Source organism: Salvelinus sp. IW2-2015, linkage group LG18 (assembly GCF_002910315.2).
Source record: "Salvelinus sp. IW2-2015 linkage group LG18, ASM291031v2, whole genome shotgun sequence".
Lineage (NCBI taxonomy): Eukaryota > Metazoa > Chordata > Actinopteri > Salmoniformes > Salmonidae > Salvelinus > Salvelinus sp. IW2-2015.
This window is the reverse complement of record NC_036858.1, coordinates 6,054,114-6,074,658: the sequence shown is the minus strand read 5'-3', so window position 1 is coordinate 6,074,658 and position 20,545 is coordinate 6,054,114. Positions and strand designations below refer to the sequence as shown.

At 46.9% G+C, this 20,545-nt stretch overlaps 1 protein-coding gene across 3 annotated transcripts in view; it reads right to left on the bottom strand.

Moving 5' to 3' along the window:
- Positions 1–20,545, bottom strand: part of ccser2b (coiled-coil serine-rich protein 2b) — a 133,519-nt gene that overhangs the window by 37,901 nt on the left and 75,073 nt on the right. For all 3 annotated transcript variants that reach the window (XM_070448265.1, XM_070448264.1, XM_070448266.1), the window contains exons 5-8: positions 19,264–19,345; positions 15,904–16,066; positions 8,720–8,800; positions 6,201–6,287 (exon numbers count right to left, since the gene is read on the bottom strand). In XM_070448265.1, coding sequence (XP_070304366.1) covers positions 6,201–6,287; positions 8,720–8,800; positions 15,904–16,066; positions 19,264–19,345 — 413 coding nt within the window. The remainder of the gene's footprint in view (positions 1–6,200; positions 6,288–8,719; positions 8,801–15,903; positions 16,067–19,263; positions 19,346–20,545) is intronic.

Sequence of the window (20,545 nt, the reverse complement as noted above, 5' to 3'; positions counted from 1 at the left end):
CAGACAGCAGAGACAGACAGACAGACAGAAAAAAGCAGACAGACAGACAGAGAGAAACAGATAGACAGACAGACAGCAAGACAGAAACAGAGACAGACAGAAAACAGAGACAGCAGAGAGAAACAGACAGACAGAGAGAAACAGACAGACAGAGAGAAACAGACAGACAGAGAGAAACAGACAGACAGAGAGAAACAAACAGACAGACAGAAACAGACAGACAGAGAAACAGAGAGAAACAGACAGAGACAGACAGACAGACAGAGACAGAGAGAAACAGACAGACAGACAGAGAGAAACAGCCAGACAGCACAGAGAGACAGACAGACAGAAAGAGACAGAGAGAAAGACAGACAGAGAAACAGACAGACAGAGACAGAGACAGACAGACAGACAGACAGAGAGAAACAGACAGACAGAAACAGAGAGAAACAGACAGACAGAAACAGAGACAGACAGACAGACAGACAGAGACAGACAGACAGAAAACAGACAGAGAGAAACAAACACAAACAGACAGACAGACAGACAGACAGAGACAGAGAAACAGACAGAGGAGACCGACAGACAGACAAACAGACAGACAGAAACAGACAGACAGAAACAGAGAGAAACAGACAGACAGAAACAGAGGAAACAGACAGACAGAGACAGAGAAGCAGACAGACAGAGAACAGAGAGAAACAGACAGACAGAGACAGAGAGAAACAGACAGACAGAGACAGAGAGAAACAGACAGACAGAGCAGAGAGAAACAGACAGACAGAGACAGAGAAACAGACAGACAGAGACAGAGAAACAGACAGACAGAGACAGAGAAACAGACAGACAGAGACAGAGAAACAGACAGAGAGACAGAGAAACAGACAGACAGACAGAAGAACAGACAAACAGAGACAGAGAAACAGACAGACAGACAGAGAAACAGACAGACAGACAGAGACAGACAGACAGACAGACAGAACAGACAGAGAGAAACAGACAGAAACACAGAGAAACAGAAAGACAAAACAGAGTGAGAGAACAGACAGACAGACAAACAGACAGACAGACAGAGAGAGAAACAGACAGACAGAGACAGAGAAACAGACAGACAGAGACAGAGAAACAGACAAACAGAGACAGAGAAACAGACAGACAGACAGAGAACAGACAGACAGACAGAGAACAGACAGACAGAAACAGAGAAACAGACAGGCAGGCAGAGAAACAGACAGAGAGGAACGACAGACAGACAGACAGACAGACAGACACAGACAGAAACAGACAGACAGAAACAGACAGAGAGAAACAGACAAACAGAGAGAAACAGACAGACAGAGAGAAACAGACAGACAAACAGAGAGAAACAGACAGACAAACAGAAGAGAAACAGACAGACAGAGACAGAAACAGACAGACAGAGACAGAAAGAGACAGAGACAGAAAACAGACAGAGACAGACAGAAACAGACAGAGCAGAAACAGAGAACAGACAGAAAGAGACAGAGACAGAAACAGACAGAGACAGAAACAGACAGAGAGACAGACAGACGGAAACAGACAGACAGATAGAAACAGAGAGAAACAGACAGACAGACAGACAGACAGAAACAGACACAGACAGAGACAGACAGAGAGAAACAGACAGAGAGAAACAGACAGAGAAACAGACAGAGAGAAACAGACAGACAGAGACAGAAACAGACAGACAGACAAACAGAGACAGAAACAGACAGAGAAACAGACAGAGAGAAACAGACAGACAGAGACAGAGAAACAGAAACAGAAAGACAGAGACAGAGAGACAGACAGACAGAGAAACAGACAGAGAGAAACAGACAGACAGAGACAGAGAAACAGAAACAGAAAGACAGAGACAGAGAGACAGACAGACAGAGAGAAACAGACAGAGAGAAACAGACAGAGAGAAACAGACAGAGAGAAACAGACAGACAGAGAAACAGAAACAGAAAGACAGAGACAGAGAGACAGACAGAACAGAGAAACAGACAGAGAGAAACAGACAGAGAGAGAAACAGACAGACAGAGAGAGAAACAGACAGACAGAGAGAGAAACAAACAGACAGAGAGAACAGACAGACAGACAGAAACAGACAGACAGAGACAGAGAAACAGACAGAGAAACAGACAGACAGACAGAGACAGAGAAACAGACAGACAGACAGAGAGAAAACAGACAGACAGACAGAGAGACAGACAGACAGAAAGACAGACAGAGAGAAAGACAGACAGACGAGAAACAGACAGACAGAGACAGAGAAACAGACAGACAGACAGACAGAGAGAAACAGACAGACAGAAACAGAGAGAAACAGACAGACAGAGACAGACAGACAGACAGACAGACAGACAGACAGACAGAAACAGACAGAGAGAAACAAACACAAAACAGACAGACAGACAGCAGACAGAGACAGAGAAACAGACAGAGAGAAACAGACAGACAGACAAAAGACAAAGACAGAAACAGACAGACAGAAACAGAGAGAAACAGACAGACAGAAACAGAGAGAAACAGACAGCAGAGACAGAGAAACAACAGAGAGACAGAGAAACAGACAGACAGAGACAGAGAGAAACAGACAGACAGAGACAGAGAGAAACAGACAGACAGAGACAAGAGAAACAGACAGACAGAGACAGAGAAACAGACAGACAGAGACAGAGAAACAGACAGACAGAGACAGAGAAAACAGACAGAGAGACAGAGAAACAGACAGACAGACAGAGAAACAGACAAACGAGACAGAGAAACAGACAGACAGACAGAGAAACAGACAGACAGACAGAGAAACAGACAGACAGACAGACAGAGAGAAACAGACAGAAACACAGAGAAACAGAAAGACAAACAGAGTGAGAGAAACAGACAGACAGACAAACAGACAGACAGAGAGAGAGAAACAGACAGACAGAGACAGAGAAACAGACAGACAGAGACAGAGAAACAGACAAACAGAGACAGAGAAACAGACAGACAGACAGAGAAACAGACAGACAGACAGAGAAGACAGACAGAAACAGAGAAACAGACAGGCAGGCAGAGAAACAGACAGAGAGGAACAGACAGACAGACAGACACAGACAGAAACAGACAGACAGAAACAGACAGAGAGAAACAGACAAACAGAGAGAAACAGACAGACAGAGAGAAACAGACAGACAAACAGAGAGAAAAGACAGACAAACAGAGAGAAACAGACAGACAGAGACAGAAAAGACAGACAGAGACAGAAAGAGACAGAGACAGACAGAAACAGACAGAGACAGAAACAGAGACAGACAGAAAGAGACAGAGACAGAAACAGACAGAGACAGAAACAGACAGAGAGACAGACAGACGGAAACAGACAGACAGATAGAAACAGAGAGAAACAGACAGACAGACAGACAGACAGAAACAGACACAACAGAGACAGACAGAGAGAAACAGACAGAGAGAAACAGACAGAGAAACAGACAGAGAGAAACAGACAGACAGAGACAGAAACAGACAGACAGACAAACAGAGACAGAAACAGACAGAGAAACAGACAGAGAGAAACAGACAGACAGAGACAGAGAAACAGAAACAGAAAGACAGAGACAGAGAGACAGACAGACAGAGAAACAGACAAGAGAAACAGACAGACAGAGACAGAGAAACAGAACAGAAAGACAGAGACAGAGAGACAGACAGACAGAGAGAAACAGACAGAGAGAAACAGACAGAGAGAAACAGACAGAGAGAAACAGACAGACAGAGAAACAGAAACAGAAAGACAGAGACAGAGAGACAGACAGACAGAGAAACAGACAGAGAGAAACAGACAGAGAGAGAACAGACAGACAGAGAGAGAAACAGACAGACAGAGAGAGAAACAGACAGACAGAGAGAGAAACAGACAGACAGAGAGAGAACAGACAGACAGAGAAACAGACAGACAGACAGACAAACAGACAGAAAACAGACAGACAGACAGAGAGAGAAACAGACAGAAAAACAGACAGACAGAAACAGACAGACAGACACACAGAGAAACAGACAGACAGAGAGAAGCAGACAGACAGACAAACAGACAGAAAAAACAGACAGACAGATAGACAGAAACAGACAGACAGACAGAGACAGACAGACAGACAGACACAGACAGACAGAAACACAGAGAAACAGACAGAAACACAGAGAAACAGAAAGACAAACAGAGTGAGAGAAACAGACAGACAGACAAACAGACAGAGCAGACAGAGAGAGAAACAGACAGACAGACAGAAACAGACAGACAGACAGAGAGAAACAGAACAGACAGAGAACAGAACAGACAGACAGAGACAGAGAGAGAGAGAAACAGGACAGGTCTAACAATGATAGCACAAGATCTACCCAGACTAGGAACCACACTGCCCACAGAGGACAGGTCTAACAATAACAGCCCTCCTCCCACTCTACCTCTGGGGCAGTAGCAGGTAGCTGGAGTGGCTCAGGCCCTAGAAGACACATCCAGGCTTGGAAACACAAGTACAGCTCTCTCCCACACTGGGCCCAAACCACCATTGGATGTTGTCCTGCAGTTCTGAAGTCTACACCACAGCATGACCACCCTCAGACCCAACCCCTGCCCAAAGATATACACAGCAGGCACCCATTGGAGCCCATAGTTAATGTATGATCCCCACAGTGAGTGGATGGCAGAGGAGAGGCTTATAGACTAATGAGAGGTGACATGTCACTATGTGACCCATAAGTGGCTGTGGGTTTGGAGGTAAAATCATGGGGTTTGACAGCACTTACTGTGCATGGGCCACAGTGGTAATGACTAGCTTGAAGAGTGACTTGGCATGAGAAAGGTCGGAAGTCGGATCTGGTGAAGTGCACTGCACTTAAAGGGAGTTTGCGCTTACAGTGTCAACTTAATAGAAGTCAACTTTTGCACACTATTAAGCAGGGTTGTGTTGGAGACCACCTAAAGCGAGTCCGAGGCAAGACCGAGGCCAGAGCAATGCGAGTCCAATTCAAGACCATGATTATAATTTTGTCAGATCAGCACCATAATTAAAGCTCCAAGTGTAGAGTAATTCTTTGTCAATATTTCAGAAAAACTTATGGATTCTTCAGCCATTCAGAAATGTATTCTGAGGGTAAATAGAGAGCCACTCTTCAAATGATCACAGACCACGGTCTGTAAATAGATAAAAATACCAAATTTAAAACATTTCCCCCGGCCTCCCCTACGAGGGGAGCAAGGAAATTCCGAAGAGCGTGAGAAGGTTTGAGGAAATGTTTCAACAAAAGTAAAGGACGGTGATGTTTCGAGTAAAGTAGAAAGCTCCCCCCCCCTCTTCTTTCAAAAACAAGGACATTTCTTAATGATCCCGAACGGTAGTGTACAAAATATGCATGTGCCAGTTTTCACGCAAAAGTTGGCATTTATAAAAACTGAACTTGACGTGAGAATGTGCTGATCCTYCCGCCRACTTTAGACCACGTGCACACACAGTTTATAGTGGTTGAAGTACTGCATTTCAAGAAGGCAAAAGTAGCCTAGTAGTAGCCTTGTGCAAATGAGTGACTGACCAGGTGAATCCARGTGAAAGATGATCCCTTATTGATGTCACTTGCTAAATCCACTTCAATCAGTGTAGATGAAGGGAAGGAGACAGATTAAAGAAGGATTTTTAAGCCTGGAGACAATTGAGACATGGATTGTGTATGCGCCATTCAGAGGGTGAATGGGCAAGACAAACGATTTAAGTGCCTTTGAACGGGGTGTGGTAGTAGGTGTAAGGCGCACCGGTTTGTGTGTGTCAAGAACGGAAACGCTGTTGGGTTTTTCACGCTCAACAGTTTCCCATGTATATCAAGAATGGTCCACCACCCAAAGGACGTCCAGTCTACTTGACACAACTGTGGGAAGCATTGGAGTCAACATGGGCCAGCATCCCCGTGGAACGCTTTCAATACCTTGCAGAGTCCATGCCCCGACGATTTGAGGCTGTTCTGAGGGCAAAGGGGGGTGCAACTCAATTTTAGGAAGATGTACACTAACTATTTATTTTATCTTTGAATACWAAAATAATTAGAWATAGGCATCTATTTTCTGTTATTTATTTTATTTCAATGATCAATGCAAGACCGAGTAAAGGATCTGAGACTAAGACAAGACCGAGACATTCAATATGTGGTCTTGAGTTCTACAACACTGCTAATAAGTACATACCACATGCTTGGTGAGCTGAGCAATGAGCCTATCTTTACTTCTCAACTCCTCTCTCAGCTCCTGCACCTCCTTCAACAGCTCTTCCACCTAGAACACAAACCAAGACAGTTCAGTACAGCCGGTACGGATTTATTTGACCCCTAACGGCCTTAAACACACATCTCCACACGTCCGCCGCAGGGCTGCCAAGACTGAGCCAGAATGCAATTTGTGAATTCTCCAGAGACGGCAGGAACACAAAGTCTACCCCAAAATACACAGGGGGGGGGGGGGGGCGGGGGTCCATCGACCTAATCCCACAGGTCAGAGGTCACAAACCTGGCTGCTGATGTTGGATGTCTCATTGCAGGAGGGAGAGACAGACGGAGCCGTGAATGAGGAGAGGGGAGAGAGAGAATTGAGAGCGAGAGAAAGAGAGCGGGGAAAGACAGGGGAGAGATGGAGAGAGAGAGAGGATAGACAGATGACAGACGAGAGATGAAAGATTGTGAAAGAGGGGGGAAGAGAGAGCGCAGAGGAGGAGGGGAGAGGGAAGAGGGAGGAAGTAGAGAGGAGGAGAGAGAAAGGCGTGAGAGGAGCAGGAGGGGGAGAGAAAAGCGAGAGAGCACGTTTGGAAAGGCCATAGGATGAAGACAAAGGGAGATGCACAGACAGAGATGACGGAGCGAGAGGGGAGACACCCAGAAAGAACTGTGAGGGGAGAGATGAGGAGAGAGGAGAGGGGATAGACACAGAAGAAATGTGAGGGGAGAGATGCAGGAGAGAGAGAGGGGAGAGAGAGAGAGGAAAAAGGCAGACGAAAGAGAAGGCGATAGAAGGGAAGAGCCACCAGGGGAAGAGTGCAGGAGCGCGAGGGGAGAGTTGCGAGAGCGCGAGGGAGAGTGCAGGACGCAGGAGAGTGGAGAGCGCGAGGGGAGAGTGCGCGAGGGAGAAAAGAGAGCGCGAGGGGAGAGAGCGCGAGGGGAGAGAGCGCGAGGGGAGAGAGCGCGAGAGAGCAAGAGAAAGAGCGCGAGAGCAAGAGAAAGAGCATGTTTGGAAAGCAAGAGGATGAAAGACAGAGGGAGATGAACAGACAGATGACGGAGCGAGAGGGGAGAGACATAAGATTGTGAGAGAGGGAGGGAGAGATGAGAGAGAGATAGGGGATAGAGAGAGAGATGAGGAGAGAGGGGAGAGGGGCGAGAGAGAGAAGGGGAAGAGAGAGCAAGAGGGGAGAGCAAGGGAGTGCGTGAGGGAGCGCGAGAGAGAGCGAGCGAGCGGGGGGTGAGAAAAGGGGGGAGAGAACGAGAGGGAGAGAGAAAGAGCATGTTTGGTAAGCCAGAGGATGAAAGACGGAGGGAGATGCACAACACACCTGTCAGGAGGGGAGAGATAATAAGCTGGGTCCGGGTCAAGGCAGCACATCAAAGGCTCAGCGCCACAGTGGGGCCCTGACCATGCAACTTTAATGTGCCTCAGCCAAAGACGGAGCGGAAGCCCCAGGCCCAGACATTCTGATGTGCTCCCAGCCCAGCCGGGCTTCCTTTGGCCGCTACCCCACTGCCCACTCCCCTCCTTGGTCCCTACACTCCCTACACTCCAGCTCAGCCAGACAAACACACAGTCCATGCGTGACCAACAGATTAGTGCATACATGGCTATATACTGAACGTATAAATGTATTATAAATGCATGTTGGCTCCTGCTCCAACGCTGTGTGCTGTGAGTGCATGTTAGGCAGTCCAGTCATAGGGAGCCTCTGGTTTGGAGCCTTCTCCATCCATGTCAATACACTGAGCTGAGCTGCTGTCATACAGAAGGGTTCTGCTGGCTCCCAGGGAGGGGAGTGAGGGCTGTGGGTTGGGCTCCCCCATGTCGTTAGGGTCTTTGTGGTTCAGGTTAATCTCGCTCGCCCTCGTTGGTGTCATGCAGCAGCACCTCTCGCCCCCCCCCCTTCTCACTCTCTCTCGCCCATCTCACTCTCTTTCTTTCTCGGCTTAGCTTTCCCTCTCACAGACAGACAGACATGCTACGCTAAGCTGGTTGAGACAGAGAGGCAGGGGCATTGTGACACCGAGAGGAGAAGGAACAGAACAGACTACCTACCCCGTGTTTGAGTCATTTAAAAAGGGAGATTCAAGGTAAAGAGAAGCAATGTGCCCAGAACATGCAGGCAATTGCAAACGCTCACAATAGACACACACAATGGATTCCAGGTTCAAAAAGGTAATATACCCAAACAAGCAGCCACACACCAACAGACCTAGCGCTGACACAGTGACAAAGATAACCAGAGAATGGAGAATGTACTATTACCCACAGCGTACACAAACAGAGTATGTACACAAACAATAAACAAACCAAACCACTAAGGCCATGTGTACACAAACAGAAGATGGTAGGAAGATGGCAGGATAAACAGCCGTGGACAAATAACATGGACCAAATCCACTGTCTACACGGGGTTTGTTTGACAGTACACGTTCTACTGTAGTCCAGTGTGTGTGTGTGTGTGTGTGTGTTTAAACAGTGGGTCTTACCTGTCGAGCTTGAACGGGGTCCTCTCTGGATTCTGGACTCAATGTATCCAGAGTGTTGTCCATCTCACTACCACCCTCCACCTAGACAACACCACCAAAACAGACAGGATCCACTCATGTTAGGCTTGTTCCTTGCTGACTCACTCATGTTCCAGAGGGAGAGGAGAGAGGGTCCTGCCATGACTAACATGTAAATGTAATATTTATTTAGCCAACTGACGTATACCTTTGAGTTTTTTTTTGTGGCTATAAAGAGCCATTGTTTGGCTGGGGCTTATAACAGAAGGCTGGTCAACAACAGGGACTGTATCCCAGCAGTATAATAGCTGTGCTTGTATCTTTGTGACTCTTGCACACACTCAACTGAATAAACTCTCCAAACTCCTACCACCTCCACCCCCCGGGATGGGCCTAACTATGCCAGGAGTGGTTTTAGCATGTCTTGCTAACAAAAGCACTYAGTGGCTTACTGAGCAGTGTGTGAGCACWCTGAGTCAAAAGTTTGAAGGCATTAAGTGCACTTTATGTAGACCCAGTGACATGGGCTGTTTTTACAGAACACCCTCCGTTTGAYAGAACCTTGGAGAGAGAAGAGAACAGGAGAGTGATTTCAATTGATCACTAAAAAAGTAAGTCCGTTCCTAACACAACCATGGCTTTTAAAAACCAAAAATATATAACTTCTCTTAATAGTGGCTCAGGTGAAAAAAAGATATTCCTGCTCGACTGGCAGCCGTAAMCAGGAATGTTCACAGGACTCTATTTTCTATTCTAAGAAGAAACCAAGGTTCTGCCGTAAGATATTTTCGATGGGAAAGAAATTCAATGTGTTGAAGGGAAAATGCTTAATCTTGTAACAAGATTAAAGCGTCGGGGCCAGTAACTGAAAGGTTGCTGGATCTAATCCCCGAGCTGACAAGGTCAAAATCTGTCGTTCTGCCCCTGAGCAAGGCAGTTAACCCACTGTTCCCCGGTGCGAAGGCGTGGGATGTCGATTAAGGCAGCCCCCCGCACATCTCTGATTCGTTCATAAATTCAGAGTTTTGTCAGATTGTCGGTTMGTAAATTCAGAGCGTTTTCGCTCTCKGAGATTTCAGAGCGCACACTGGACGCTCTGGCCAAGTAGTAGGGTTGATCCGGCGCTTCTGACCACACAACGGCAGTCAAGCACTTAAGGTAACTGGCTAACGTTGGCTAGCTTGCTAGCTACTTCCAGACACAAATGAGAGAACACCTCACTCTGACCATTTCACTCGCCCTAGCAGAGCTGGTTAGGCTGTTTTCATGTTATCCAGGGCGTCGGTGACTGTAACTGTGCTGCTGGCAACAATTGAATTATGCTTTGTTGCCAACCTTTATTAAACGGGTGTTGAGCGTTCGTAAATTCATCAGTTATTCTGCGCTCTGGCACACTCAGACAAGAGTGCTCTGAAATCGGAGTAGATAACCTAAGGTGCGTTCATAAATTCCCTCTGGCTATCGTTCATCTTTGTGCTAACATTGAGATTGTGCCATTTCCATGGCAACGTGTCATCTAACAGAGAGAAAAGGAATATCTTGTGCATTAGCAATGGCATGGGCTGCAGCCGCTACACATTCAAAGAGCTCTTTTAGTGTCAATCAGGCTTTCAATAAAGATATTCTGACACACAAGATGTCGCGCTATTCACATTTCAACAAGCACTAAATAGTTACTATATCTCTGATCATAGAGTGATGAAGTGTTTTGTGAGACACTTCCTATGGAGCTGCGGAGAGGAGGGTGATACTGTATAGCAATACGAGAGGGATCAGTGTAGAAAAGTCAGAAAAGGGGCTGTCTGTCTCCAGCTCTGTCTGAACCCGTTATTTCCCTCCAACACCTCATCCGCTCAAATCCCAGTCGTCTCAGTGCATAAGTAGGAGGGAGTCTGAAAGCTGCTCTTCAATTTGGCCGYCAATGTAGGCCGTCATTGTAAATAAGAATTTGTTCTTAACTGACTTGCCTAGTTAATTTAAATAAAAACACACACTGCCTGGAGCTCAACAATGGAGCTCAGCTCAGCTCCCTCAGAGGGTGTGGATCTAAGATGGCCTGACCTCCCCTCCACTTAGTACTTGTGTTACACAGAAAACCCAAACCGTTGGCAGCAKATCCACAAGTTCTGCCATGAGGGGTGACTGTACAGTTCCCTTAAGGAAAAGCACCTTTAGTCAATCTGCTTTCTCTGTGAGAGCTTCCCATGTCTGGAACACACTGCCATCAGACACACAACTGCACCACATATCACACCTTCACAAAAAACATGAAGACATGGCTAAAGGTCAATCAGACTTGTGAACATAATCCCTAGCTGTGTATTGCCGCTTTCCATGTTGTCTGTAGCTTGTGAGGTGTGGAAACACTTTGTTGCTTTTTGTGCCATTTCTCTGTCTGCGTGCTGCTCGTCCTATGTTGCGCTGTCTGCGTGCTACGTGATTGCTTGTCCTGTTCTCTGTCTGCATGCGACGTGTTGCTTGCCTATGTTTCTCTGTCTGCGTGTTGCTCGTCCTATGTTTCTCTGTCTGCGTGTTGCTTGTCCCATGTTCTATGTCTGCGTGCTACTCGTCCTATTTTCTCTTGCTGCATGCTACGTGTTGCTTGTCCTGTTTCTCTGTCTGCGTGCTACGTGTTGCTTCGTTTCCTATGTTTCTCTGTCTGCGTGCTACGTGTTGCGTGTCCTATGGTTCCTCTTGCGTGCTACTTGTCTGATGTTTATCTGTCTGCGTGCTACGTGTTGCTTGTCATATGTTCTCTGTCTGTGGCTACGTGTCCTATGTTTCTGTTTGCGTGCTGCTCGTCCTATGTTTTCTCTGTCTGCGTGTTGCTGTCCCATGTTTCATGTCTGCGTGCTACTCGTCCTATGTTTCTCTGTCTGCATGCTACGTGCTACTTGTCTGATGTTTATCTGTCTGCGTGCTACGTGTTGCTTGTCATATGTTTCCTGTCTGCGTGCTACGTGTTACGTGTCCTATGTTTCTGTCTGCGTGCTACGTGTTGCTTGTCGGATGTTTCCTGTCTGCATGCTACGTGTTGCTTGTCGGATGTTATCTGTCTGCGTGCTACGTGTTGCTTGTCATATGTTTCTCTGTCTGCTGCTACGTGTCCTATGTTTCTGTCTGCGTGCTACGTGTTGCTTGTCGGATGTTTCTCTGTCTGCATGCTACGTGTTGCTTGTCGGATGTTTATCTGTCTGCGTGCTACGTGTTGCTTGTCATATGGTTCTCTGTCTGCGTGCTACATGTTGCTTGTCATAGTTTCCTGTCTGCGTGCTACGTGTTGCTTGTCGGATGTTTCTCTGTCTGCATGCTACGTGTTGCTTGTCGGATGTTTATCTGTCTGCGTGCTACGTGTGCTTGTCATATGTTTCTCTGTTGCGTGCTACGTGTTACGTGTCCGATGTTTCTGTCTGCGTGCTACGTGTTGCTTGTCGGATGTTTCTCTGTCTGCATGCTACGTGTTGCTTGTCGGATGTTTATCTGTCTGCATGCTACGTGTTGCTTGTCCTATGTTTCTCTGTCTGCGTGCTACATGTTGCTTGTCCTATGTTGCTCTGTCTGCATGCTACGTGTTGCGTGTAGTATGTTGTTCTGCATGTGCTCACTGCTCATTGTTTGTCTGTATTGTTATTGTAATAGTTTTTAATAACCTGCCCAGGGACTGCGGTTGAAAAATTTGTCAGCTGGCTAAAACAGGCACTTTTACTGAAACGTTGATTCATGTGCACTATCCCTGTAAAAATATACTCAACCTCACCTCACCCTTGGCAGTGATTACAGCTGTGAGTCTTTCTGGTTAAGTCWCWAATGTCGTGTCTACACTTGACACTTACATGCGASTTCWGCAATCAGAATATGAAGATCGCATTGAAAAGACAGTGTGTGATCTAGCTGACCACTTCAGGTGGTGGTCACGGATGCATCGTGTGCAGATTTCGTCTCAGTCTGGACGTAATCAGGGTACCGAAAGGGCATACAGTGGACAACGTCATCAGCACTCCTCCAACAAGTCTCCAGAAAAAACGTGTGTTTTGGGAATGAGGCACCTTTCCATTTTAACGTTGGGAGGAAATACGTTCCTAGCGTGTGACGAATGTGCTTGCTGGACTCATAAATTCTAACCAGCTAGCTAATATTTAGTAAAAATGTTTATGCTAACTGGTTTGCAATMCCTGTGTTGCGTGCTARCTACAGAGGTTAGCTKGCTAGTTAGCTACAGTAATTAGCTACTGCCATCAGTTGCTGTTGTGCTATTATAATAGTTTGTCTCTTCCACTGTTTTTAGAATGCATACTGGCATTTGAATATAGTGCGGGAAAAAGGAATCCGGCCACAATAGATGCGGTCGGAATTCTATGATCAGATTACTAAAGCTGCATGAACTTTCAAGTCTAAACAAGGCCTATGAGCTTTGCACACCTGGATTGTACAATATTTGCACATTCTTCTTCTTAAAATTCTTCAAGCTCTGTCAAGTTGGTTGTTTATCACTGTTTGACAGCCATTTTCAAATCTTGTCATAKATGTTCAAGCCGATTTAAGTCAAAAATGTAACTAGGCCACTTAGGAACATTCAATGTCGTCTTGGTAAGCAACTCCAGTGTATATTTGGCTTTGTTTCAGGTTATTGTCCTGCTGAAAGGTGAATCTGTCACCCTGTGTCTGTCAGAAAGCAGACTAAATCAGGTTTTCCTCTCAAATTTTGCCTGTGATTAGCTCTAATCYGTTTATTTTTATCACAAAAAACACCCTAGTCCTTGCCAAAAACAAGCATACCCATACCATGATGCCGCCACCACCGTGCTTGAAAATATGAAGAGTGGGACTCTGTGTTGTGTTGGATTTACTGCAAACATAAGGACATAAAGTTAATTTCTTTGCCACATTTTTTTGCAGTTTTACTTTAGTGCCTTATTGCAAACATGATGCATGTTTTGGAATATTTTTTCTTTTCACGCTGTCATTTAGGTTAGTATTGTGGAGTAACTACAATGTTGGTGATCCATCGTCAGTTTTCTCCAAAAACAGCCACAAAGCTCGGTTTTAAAATCACCTTTGGCCTCATGGTGAAATTTCCTAGCAGGTTCCTTCCTCTCCGGCAATTGAGAAAGGACACCTTTATCTTTGTAGTGACTGGATGTATTGATAGACCATCCAAACTGTTATTAATAACTTCACCATGCTCAAAGGGATATTAATTCATTTGTAAAAAAGTCTAAAAACATAATTCCACTTTGACATTACGTGGTATTGTGTTTAGGCCACTGACACAAAATCTCAATTGAATGCATTTTAAAAATGTGGAAAAAGTCAAGGTGTGTGAATACTTTCTGAAGGCACTAAACAGTATAAACAGTAAAACAGGAAACAAGCCACGAGTAAACAAATAACAGCCTGGTGTAATCAGACACGTCACCACCACATTTATCTCCCATTCCTCACTGACAGAGACACGCATTATTAGCCTTTGGCATCATCATTCCCACAGCCTCAGTTGCTGGAGCGTTGGGGAATCGCCCGCTGTCATCATTGATTCTGTCAGATTGGCACACAGAGATATGAATTGTCTGTGGGAGGTGGATGGGGCTGTGCAAATCTATGATGCGAGTGATGACAACAATGTTGACAATAGCCCTTTGGGACTGCAGTGGGACAACAACAGAACCATTGTTGGGATGCAAAGAGATACTTGGAAGAGTCTCAAATGGCACCCTATTCCCTATATAGTGCACTACTTTTGACCAGTTCCCATAAGGCTTTGACCAGGACCAATAAGGCTTTGACCAGGACCAATAAGGCTTTGACCAGGACCAATAAGGCTTTGACCAGGACCAATAAGGCTTTGACCAGGAGCCAGAAGGCTTTGACCAGGACCAATAAGGCTTTGACCAGGAGCCAGAAGGCTTTGACCAGGAGCCAGAAGGCTTTGACCAGGACCCATAAGTGCACTATATGGGGAATATTTTGCCATTTGGAACACGTATCATCCCTTGTGTCCCTGCTGGGAGAGAGTCAGGTTATAGATGGCTCTGTCTAAGGTGCTTTGTTGATCTAATAAAATAATATTTAGCATGGCTATATAGTCGGAGGCGCCGGGGATCATTTCGGGGGAATTAATTGTTTCCCAGAAGCAGTCAAAAGGTTGATTGTGTAATAAAAAAAATCCAGCTCGGCAGTATGTCACTGCAGTGAGCCTACTGTTACAGACACAGCATAGAGAAAAGATCCCAAATTGTCACAGAAGATGATATTGGTGCCAATCACTCTCCTACTCTCTTGGGCCGGCAGGTAGCCTAGTGGTTAGAGCGTTGGGCCAGTAACCGAAAGGTAAAAATCTGTCATTCTGTCCCTGCACAAGGCAGTTAACCCACTGTTCCCCGGTAGGCCGTCACCGTAAATAAGAATTTGTTCTTAACTGACTTGCCTAGTTAAATAAAGGTTAAATCAAATAAAAAATACAAAACTCACCGGCTGAGATACTATGTCCCAGCTAAACCTAGCAGATATGTACAAACACAGTGTCTGCGTAACAAAATGGCACCCTTTTTGACCCATATGGGCCCTGTAGTGCATCAAGGGACTAGAGTGCCATTTGAGACACATGCATTATGTGCCCCCCTGCATCCTCTGGGGACTTTAGGGAGGGAGATAAATGGAAAATCAATAGGGACAGGGCGCACCGACAGTGAGTATTGAGCATCATTCTTCAGACACACAGCAGAGAGAACTAAAGCCTCTCCTGCAGAAAGCAACACAGCCAATCTGACATTGTCTGTGCAGCCCACTGTTTAAAAGCATCCGTGACTTTGCAAATACACCTTAGACGTTGAGGGGAAAATTGTAGGTCATCAACGGAGCCTGTTGAATGACAATACACAGCTAATAATAATTCCAGCCTGGATCGGACTCGCCAAGATACAAAGGATCGTATGACTCTAAAATTAGAGCTCAGTATGAGTCGCATCCCTAGTATAGACATAAAAACACTAATAGTGGAAATCAGTGAGTCAGTGTGTTTGAATCCCAACAATGCATGGAAATAGCGTGATTGTTGGATTGATTGCATTTAAGTGCATTGTCCACCGTGTGTGTGTGTGTGCGCTCAGAGTATGAGTGTAGCAGAAGCGGTGTGTGTGTGTGTGTGTGTGTGTGTGTGTATGGCCGACCTGCAGCAGTAGCTTCAGGTGTTCTAGCTGGGCCTTTACAGAGCAGCAGTCCTCTGCCATGTGTTTCAGTGTCAGCTCATCCAGCTCCACAGCCTGGTGAGGGGCTGCCAAGCCTGTGCCCTGACTCTGGTACCCATCATAGGTCTGGAACACACAGTCACTACTGGAGAGGTAGAGGGACAGGGAGGCCGAAAGACCGAGAGAACACGAGAGAGAGGGGGGGACAGTCAGAGTAAGATGGGGAGAGAGGAGACAGTCAGTCACTGCACGTGAGACGGGGGTGAATCAGAGTCCCCACGGAAGGAAGCCTGTGACAGCCGAGTGGCAGGCAGGAGGACAAGACATGTTACCCGCTTACCAAGGCACGAGTGGCTGTCTCCCACATGTCAGCAGTGCACACATACATAATTCAAGTTGACCTAGCTCAATCTCTCCATTAGGGATGTGGGAATGGAGGAACAGCATAGGGCTCTCCCACCCTGTTCCTGGAGAGTTACCCTCCTGTAGGTTTGAACTCCCACCTTGTTTCTGGCGAGATACCCTCCTGTAGGTTTGAACGTTTCCCCACCCTGTTTTCTGGAGGAGCTACCCTCCTGGTAGGTCTGAAACTCCCACCCTGTTCCCTGACACACAGAGCCAGCTACCCTCCCTGTAGGTTTGAACTCCCTCACCCTGTTCCCAGCCCTGACCTCCCACACTCCACCCATCGCACGAACCTCCCTGCTCCCCACATTTATAGTTTTCGCTTGCTACTGCCCGAGATCACTCACCATCCAACCCATAACCCCTACACCTCCTACGCCCTACGCCGTCCCTCACACCCCCCCCGCGACGCCGCATCTCTCCCCCAGACCCAACAACGCCTAAGCCGATCATTCCAATCCGACCTAACCCCTCAACGCCCGTCTCTTCTCCCACCCTGAGACGCTCACTGCACCCATCCCTTCTTCCCACTCGCCTCTTTTTTTCTGGAGCTACCCTCCTTAGTTGAACTCTCCACCCCGTTTTCTGGAGGACTCCCTCCTGTAGGTTTGAACTCCCACCCTGTTTCGGAGAGCTACCCTCCTGTAGGTTTTCCGACACTCCCACCCTGTTTCTGGAGAGCTAGCCCTCCCTGTAGGGTTTTGAACTCCCACCCTGTTCCTGGAGAGAACCCTCCTGTAGGTTTGAACTCCCACCCCTGTTTTCTGCCTGAGATGAACCCTCCTTGTACGAGGTTTCTCCGAAAACTCCCACCCTGGTTTCTGGATCACCCACACCACCCTTCTCCCCCTGTAGGTTTGAAACTCCCACCCTGTCTTTGGAGAGCAACCCTCCTGTATATTTGAACTCCGCACCCTGTTTCTGGAGAGCATACCCTCCTGTAGTTTGACCCCCACCCTGTTTTCTGGAGACTCCCTCCTGTAGATTTGACACCACCCTGTCCCACCCTGTTTCTGGAGAGCTACCCTCTCTGTAGGTTTGAACTCCACACCCTGGTTCTGGAGAGCTACCCTCCTGTAGATTTGAACTCCCACCCCTGTTTCCTGCGAGAGCACCCTCCTGTAGATTTGAACTCCACCCTGTTTCTGGAGAGCTACCCTCTGTAGGTTTGAACTCCCACCCTGTTCCTGGAGAGCAACCCTCCTGCGAGATTTGAACTCCCACCCATGTTCCTGGAGAGCAAACCTCCTGTAGATGTGAACTCCCACCCTGTTCCTGGAGAGCGCAACCCTCTGGAGATTATCCCCTTCTGGAGAGCACCCTCCCCCGTACCCTCCGCCTTTCCTGGAGATGCAAGCACACTCCCTGAAGTGAACCCCCCCTGTTCCTGAGAGCCAAAACCCTCCTGTGAATAGCACTTCTGCAACTCCTCACCGCCTGTTTCCTGGAGCATGTCAAACCCTCCCTGGATAACGATTGAACTCCACCCTGCGTTCTGCGAGAGCAACCTGATTCGGAACTCCCACCCTGTCCTGAGGCCTACGGTTTGAACCTCCCACCCTGCGTTCTACGAGACTACCCGAACTGTCCCAGTTAACTCCACCGCGTTCGCCTGAGCAGCAACCCTCGCCGCAATTCTGACTTCCCGCCGCTGTTCATGGAGACCCACCCTCTCCTCTTGTAGGTTTGACACTCCCCACCCTGTTCCCTGGCAGAGCTAGCCTCCCTGTAATTGAACTCCCATCAACCCCTCGGCGCTTTCTCCTGGAGGAGCTACCCTCCTGAGTAGGTTGAACTCCCCACGCCCTTGTTCCGGGAGCTAGCTACGCCTCCTGTAGGTTTGAACTCCCCCTCCCTTCTGGAGAGTACCCTCCTGTAGGTTTGAACTCCCACCCTGTTTCTGGAGAGCTACCCTCCCTGTAGGTTTTGAACTCCCACCCTGTTCTGGAGAGCAAACCTCCTGTAGATTTGAACTCCCACCCTGTTCCTGGAGAGCAACACCTCCTGTAGTTTGAACTCCCACCTGTTTCCTGGAGAGCAAACCTCCTGTAGATTTGAACTCCCACCCTGTTTCCTGAGAGAGACAACCCTCCTGTAGCATGTTGAACTCCCACCGTTTCTGGAGGAGAACCCCCTGTAGGTTTGAACTCCCCACCCTGTTCTGGAGAGCACCCTCCTGCATAGATTTGAACTCCCACCCTGTTTTCTGGAGAGCTACCCTCCTGTAGGTTTGAACTCCACCTCTGTTCCTGGAGAGCTACCCTCCTGTAGATTTGAACTCCCACCCTGTTCCTGGAGAGCTAAACCTCCTGTAGATTTGAACTCCCACCCTGTTCCTGGAGAGCAACCCTCCTGTAGAGTTTGAACTCCCACCCTGTTCCTGGAGAGCACCCTCCTGTAGATTTGAACTCCCACCCTGTTCCTGGAGAGCAACCCTCCTGTAGATTTGAACTCCCACCCTGTTCCTGGAGAGCAACCCTCCTGTAGATTTGAACTCCCACCCTGGTCCTGGAGAGCAAACCTCCTGTAGATTTGAACTCCCACCCTGTTTCTGGAGAGCTACCCTCCTGTAGTTTGAACTCCCACCCTGTTCCTGGGAGAGCAACCCTCCTGTAGATTTGAACCCCACCCTGTTCCTGGAGAGCAAACCTCCGGTAGATTTGAACTCCCACCCTGCCTGGAGAGCAAACCTCCTCGTAGATTTGAACTCCCCACCCTGTTCTGCGAGAGCCAAACTCCTTGTAGATTTGAACTCCCACCCTGTTCCTGGAGAGCAACCCTCCTGTAGGTTTGAACTCCCACCCAGTTCCTGGAGATCTACCATCCCACACCTAAACACCGGTATGTATCATCCTATAGGTTGTTCTCCATTTTCTTTTGTTTTCAGCACTTTTACCTCAAACTCATTTTGTCTCATAATGCCATCCAGCAGCTCACCAGTTGTCATTGTGGAGGTGATCCTCTGCAGTCCAACAGAGCTGTCTTCTCCAGTGTGTCAGATGGGACATCCCATCAGTATCTACAACAGGAGACAAGCAGACAAAGGCATGGAGTCAAAGGAGGACCACACACACACACTGTGATTTGGCTAAATAAATAAATGCAACAGTTAAATGTTGGCGTAAGATATGATGCTAATATCCTCCGATATAACTGAACAAGACCTGCAGAAAATGTTAGTCAATTGAGTGCAAAAGATGGAAAAGCATGATCAATCAGAATAAAACACACATAATGYATTTTAGAAACACAGGTACTAGGAGAAGTTTTTCTGTTTTGTTTTGAGTTTACTAGCAATTTGAAATATTTGGGTCTTTATTTTGGTTGACATATGACCTTTCTGTAAGGCACATCTTCCATGGCAAATTCAGCAAGTAGAGCTCTTGGAGGAATTCAAGGAAAGACAAAAACATGGGCTGGGAAGCCTGTGAGGTGAGATGGGAGGCGTGTATGATGAGACTTTGGAATAGACTGTTGGATATGCCAATTGCTAGAATAGCCAGCAAAGTTTCACTGGGATCTCTCTATAGCGGGTCTGGGGATCCGACATATCTGACCTTTTTAAACAGTAACTGAACATCCATACAAAATTGAATGAAGGGAGACTAGATGTTATTTTAAAAAAACTACTGAAATGAAAATGGGTGGAGGAGATCATCTTAAACCCACATGTTTAACGTTTTGTTGATTAAGGTGGACGATTTCAGGTGTGAGAGGTATGTTATGTACAACCTACCTGAACGCAGGTGGTCACTGTGTGCACAGGTAAGATCAGGGATATTGACCCTGTGTACTGAAACAGGTCGGAACTGTGRTGAAATGGAAGAGGAGAGACTTTGTAATTACTGTGACCTCGAAGAGGCAGATAGTAAAAATAACTTTATCCTTTATTGCTTCTTACTACAATACAGCCTTGYCTCTATTCCGGAAAGCCCACCAGGTATTATGTGGCTGAGCGACGAGGGAAAAGTAAGGAAAAAGTAAAAATGGTTGTTCGTCAATTGTATGTTCCGGTTTGCAGAATTTTTTGATAAAGCCTGGAATAAAATAAAAAAGACAACCTCTAATTAAATTTATTATTTAGTTCTAGACATAGGCCTATACCAAAACGCACATATAGTGCCTTGCAAAAGTATTCAGACCCCTTGGATTTCTGCACATTTTATTGTGTTACAAAGTGGGAATAAAATTGATTGAAATATACAGAAAATCCTAGAGG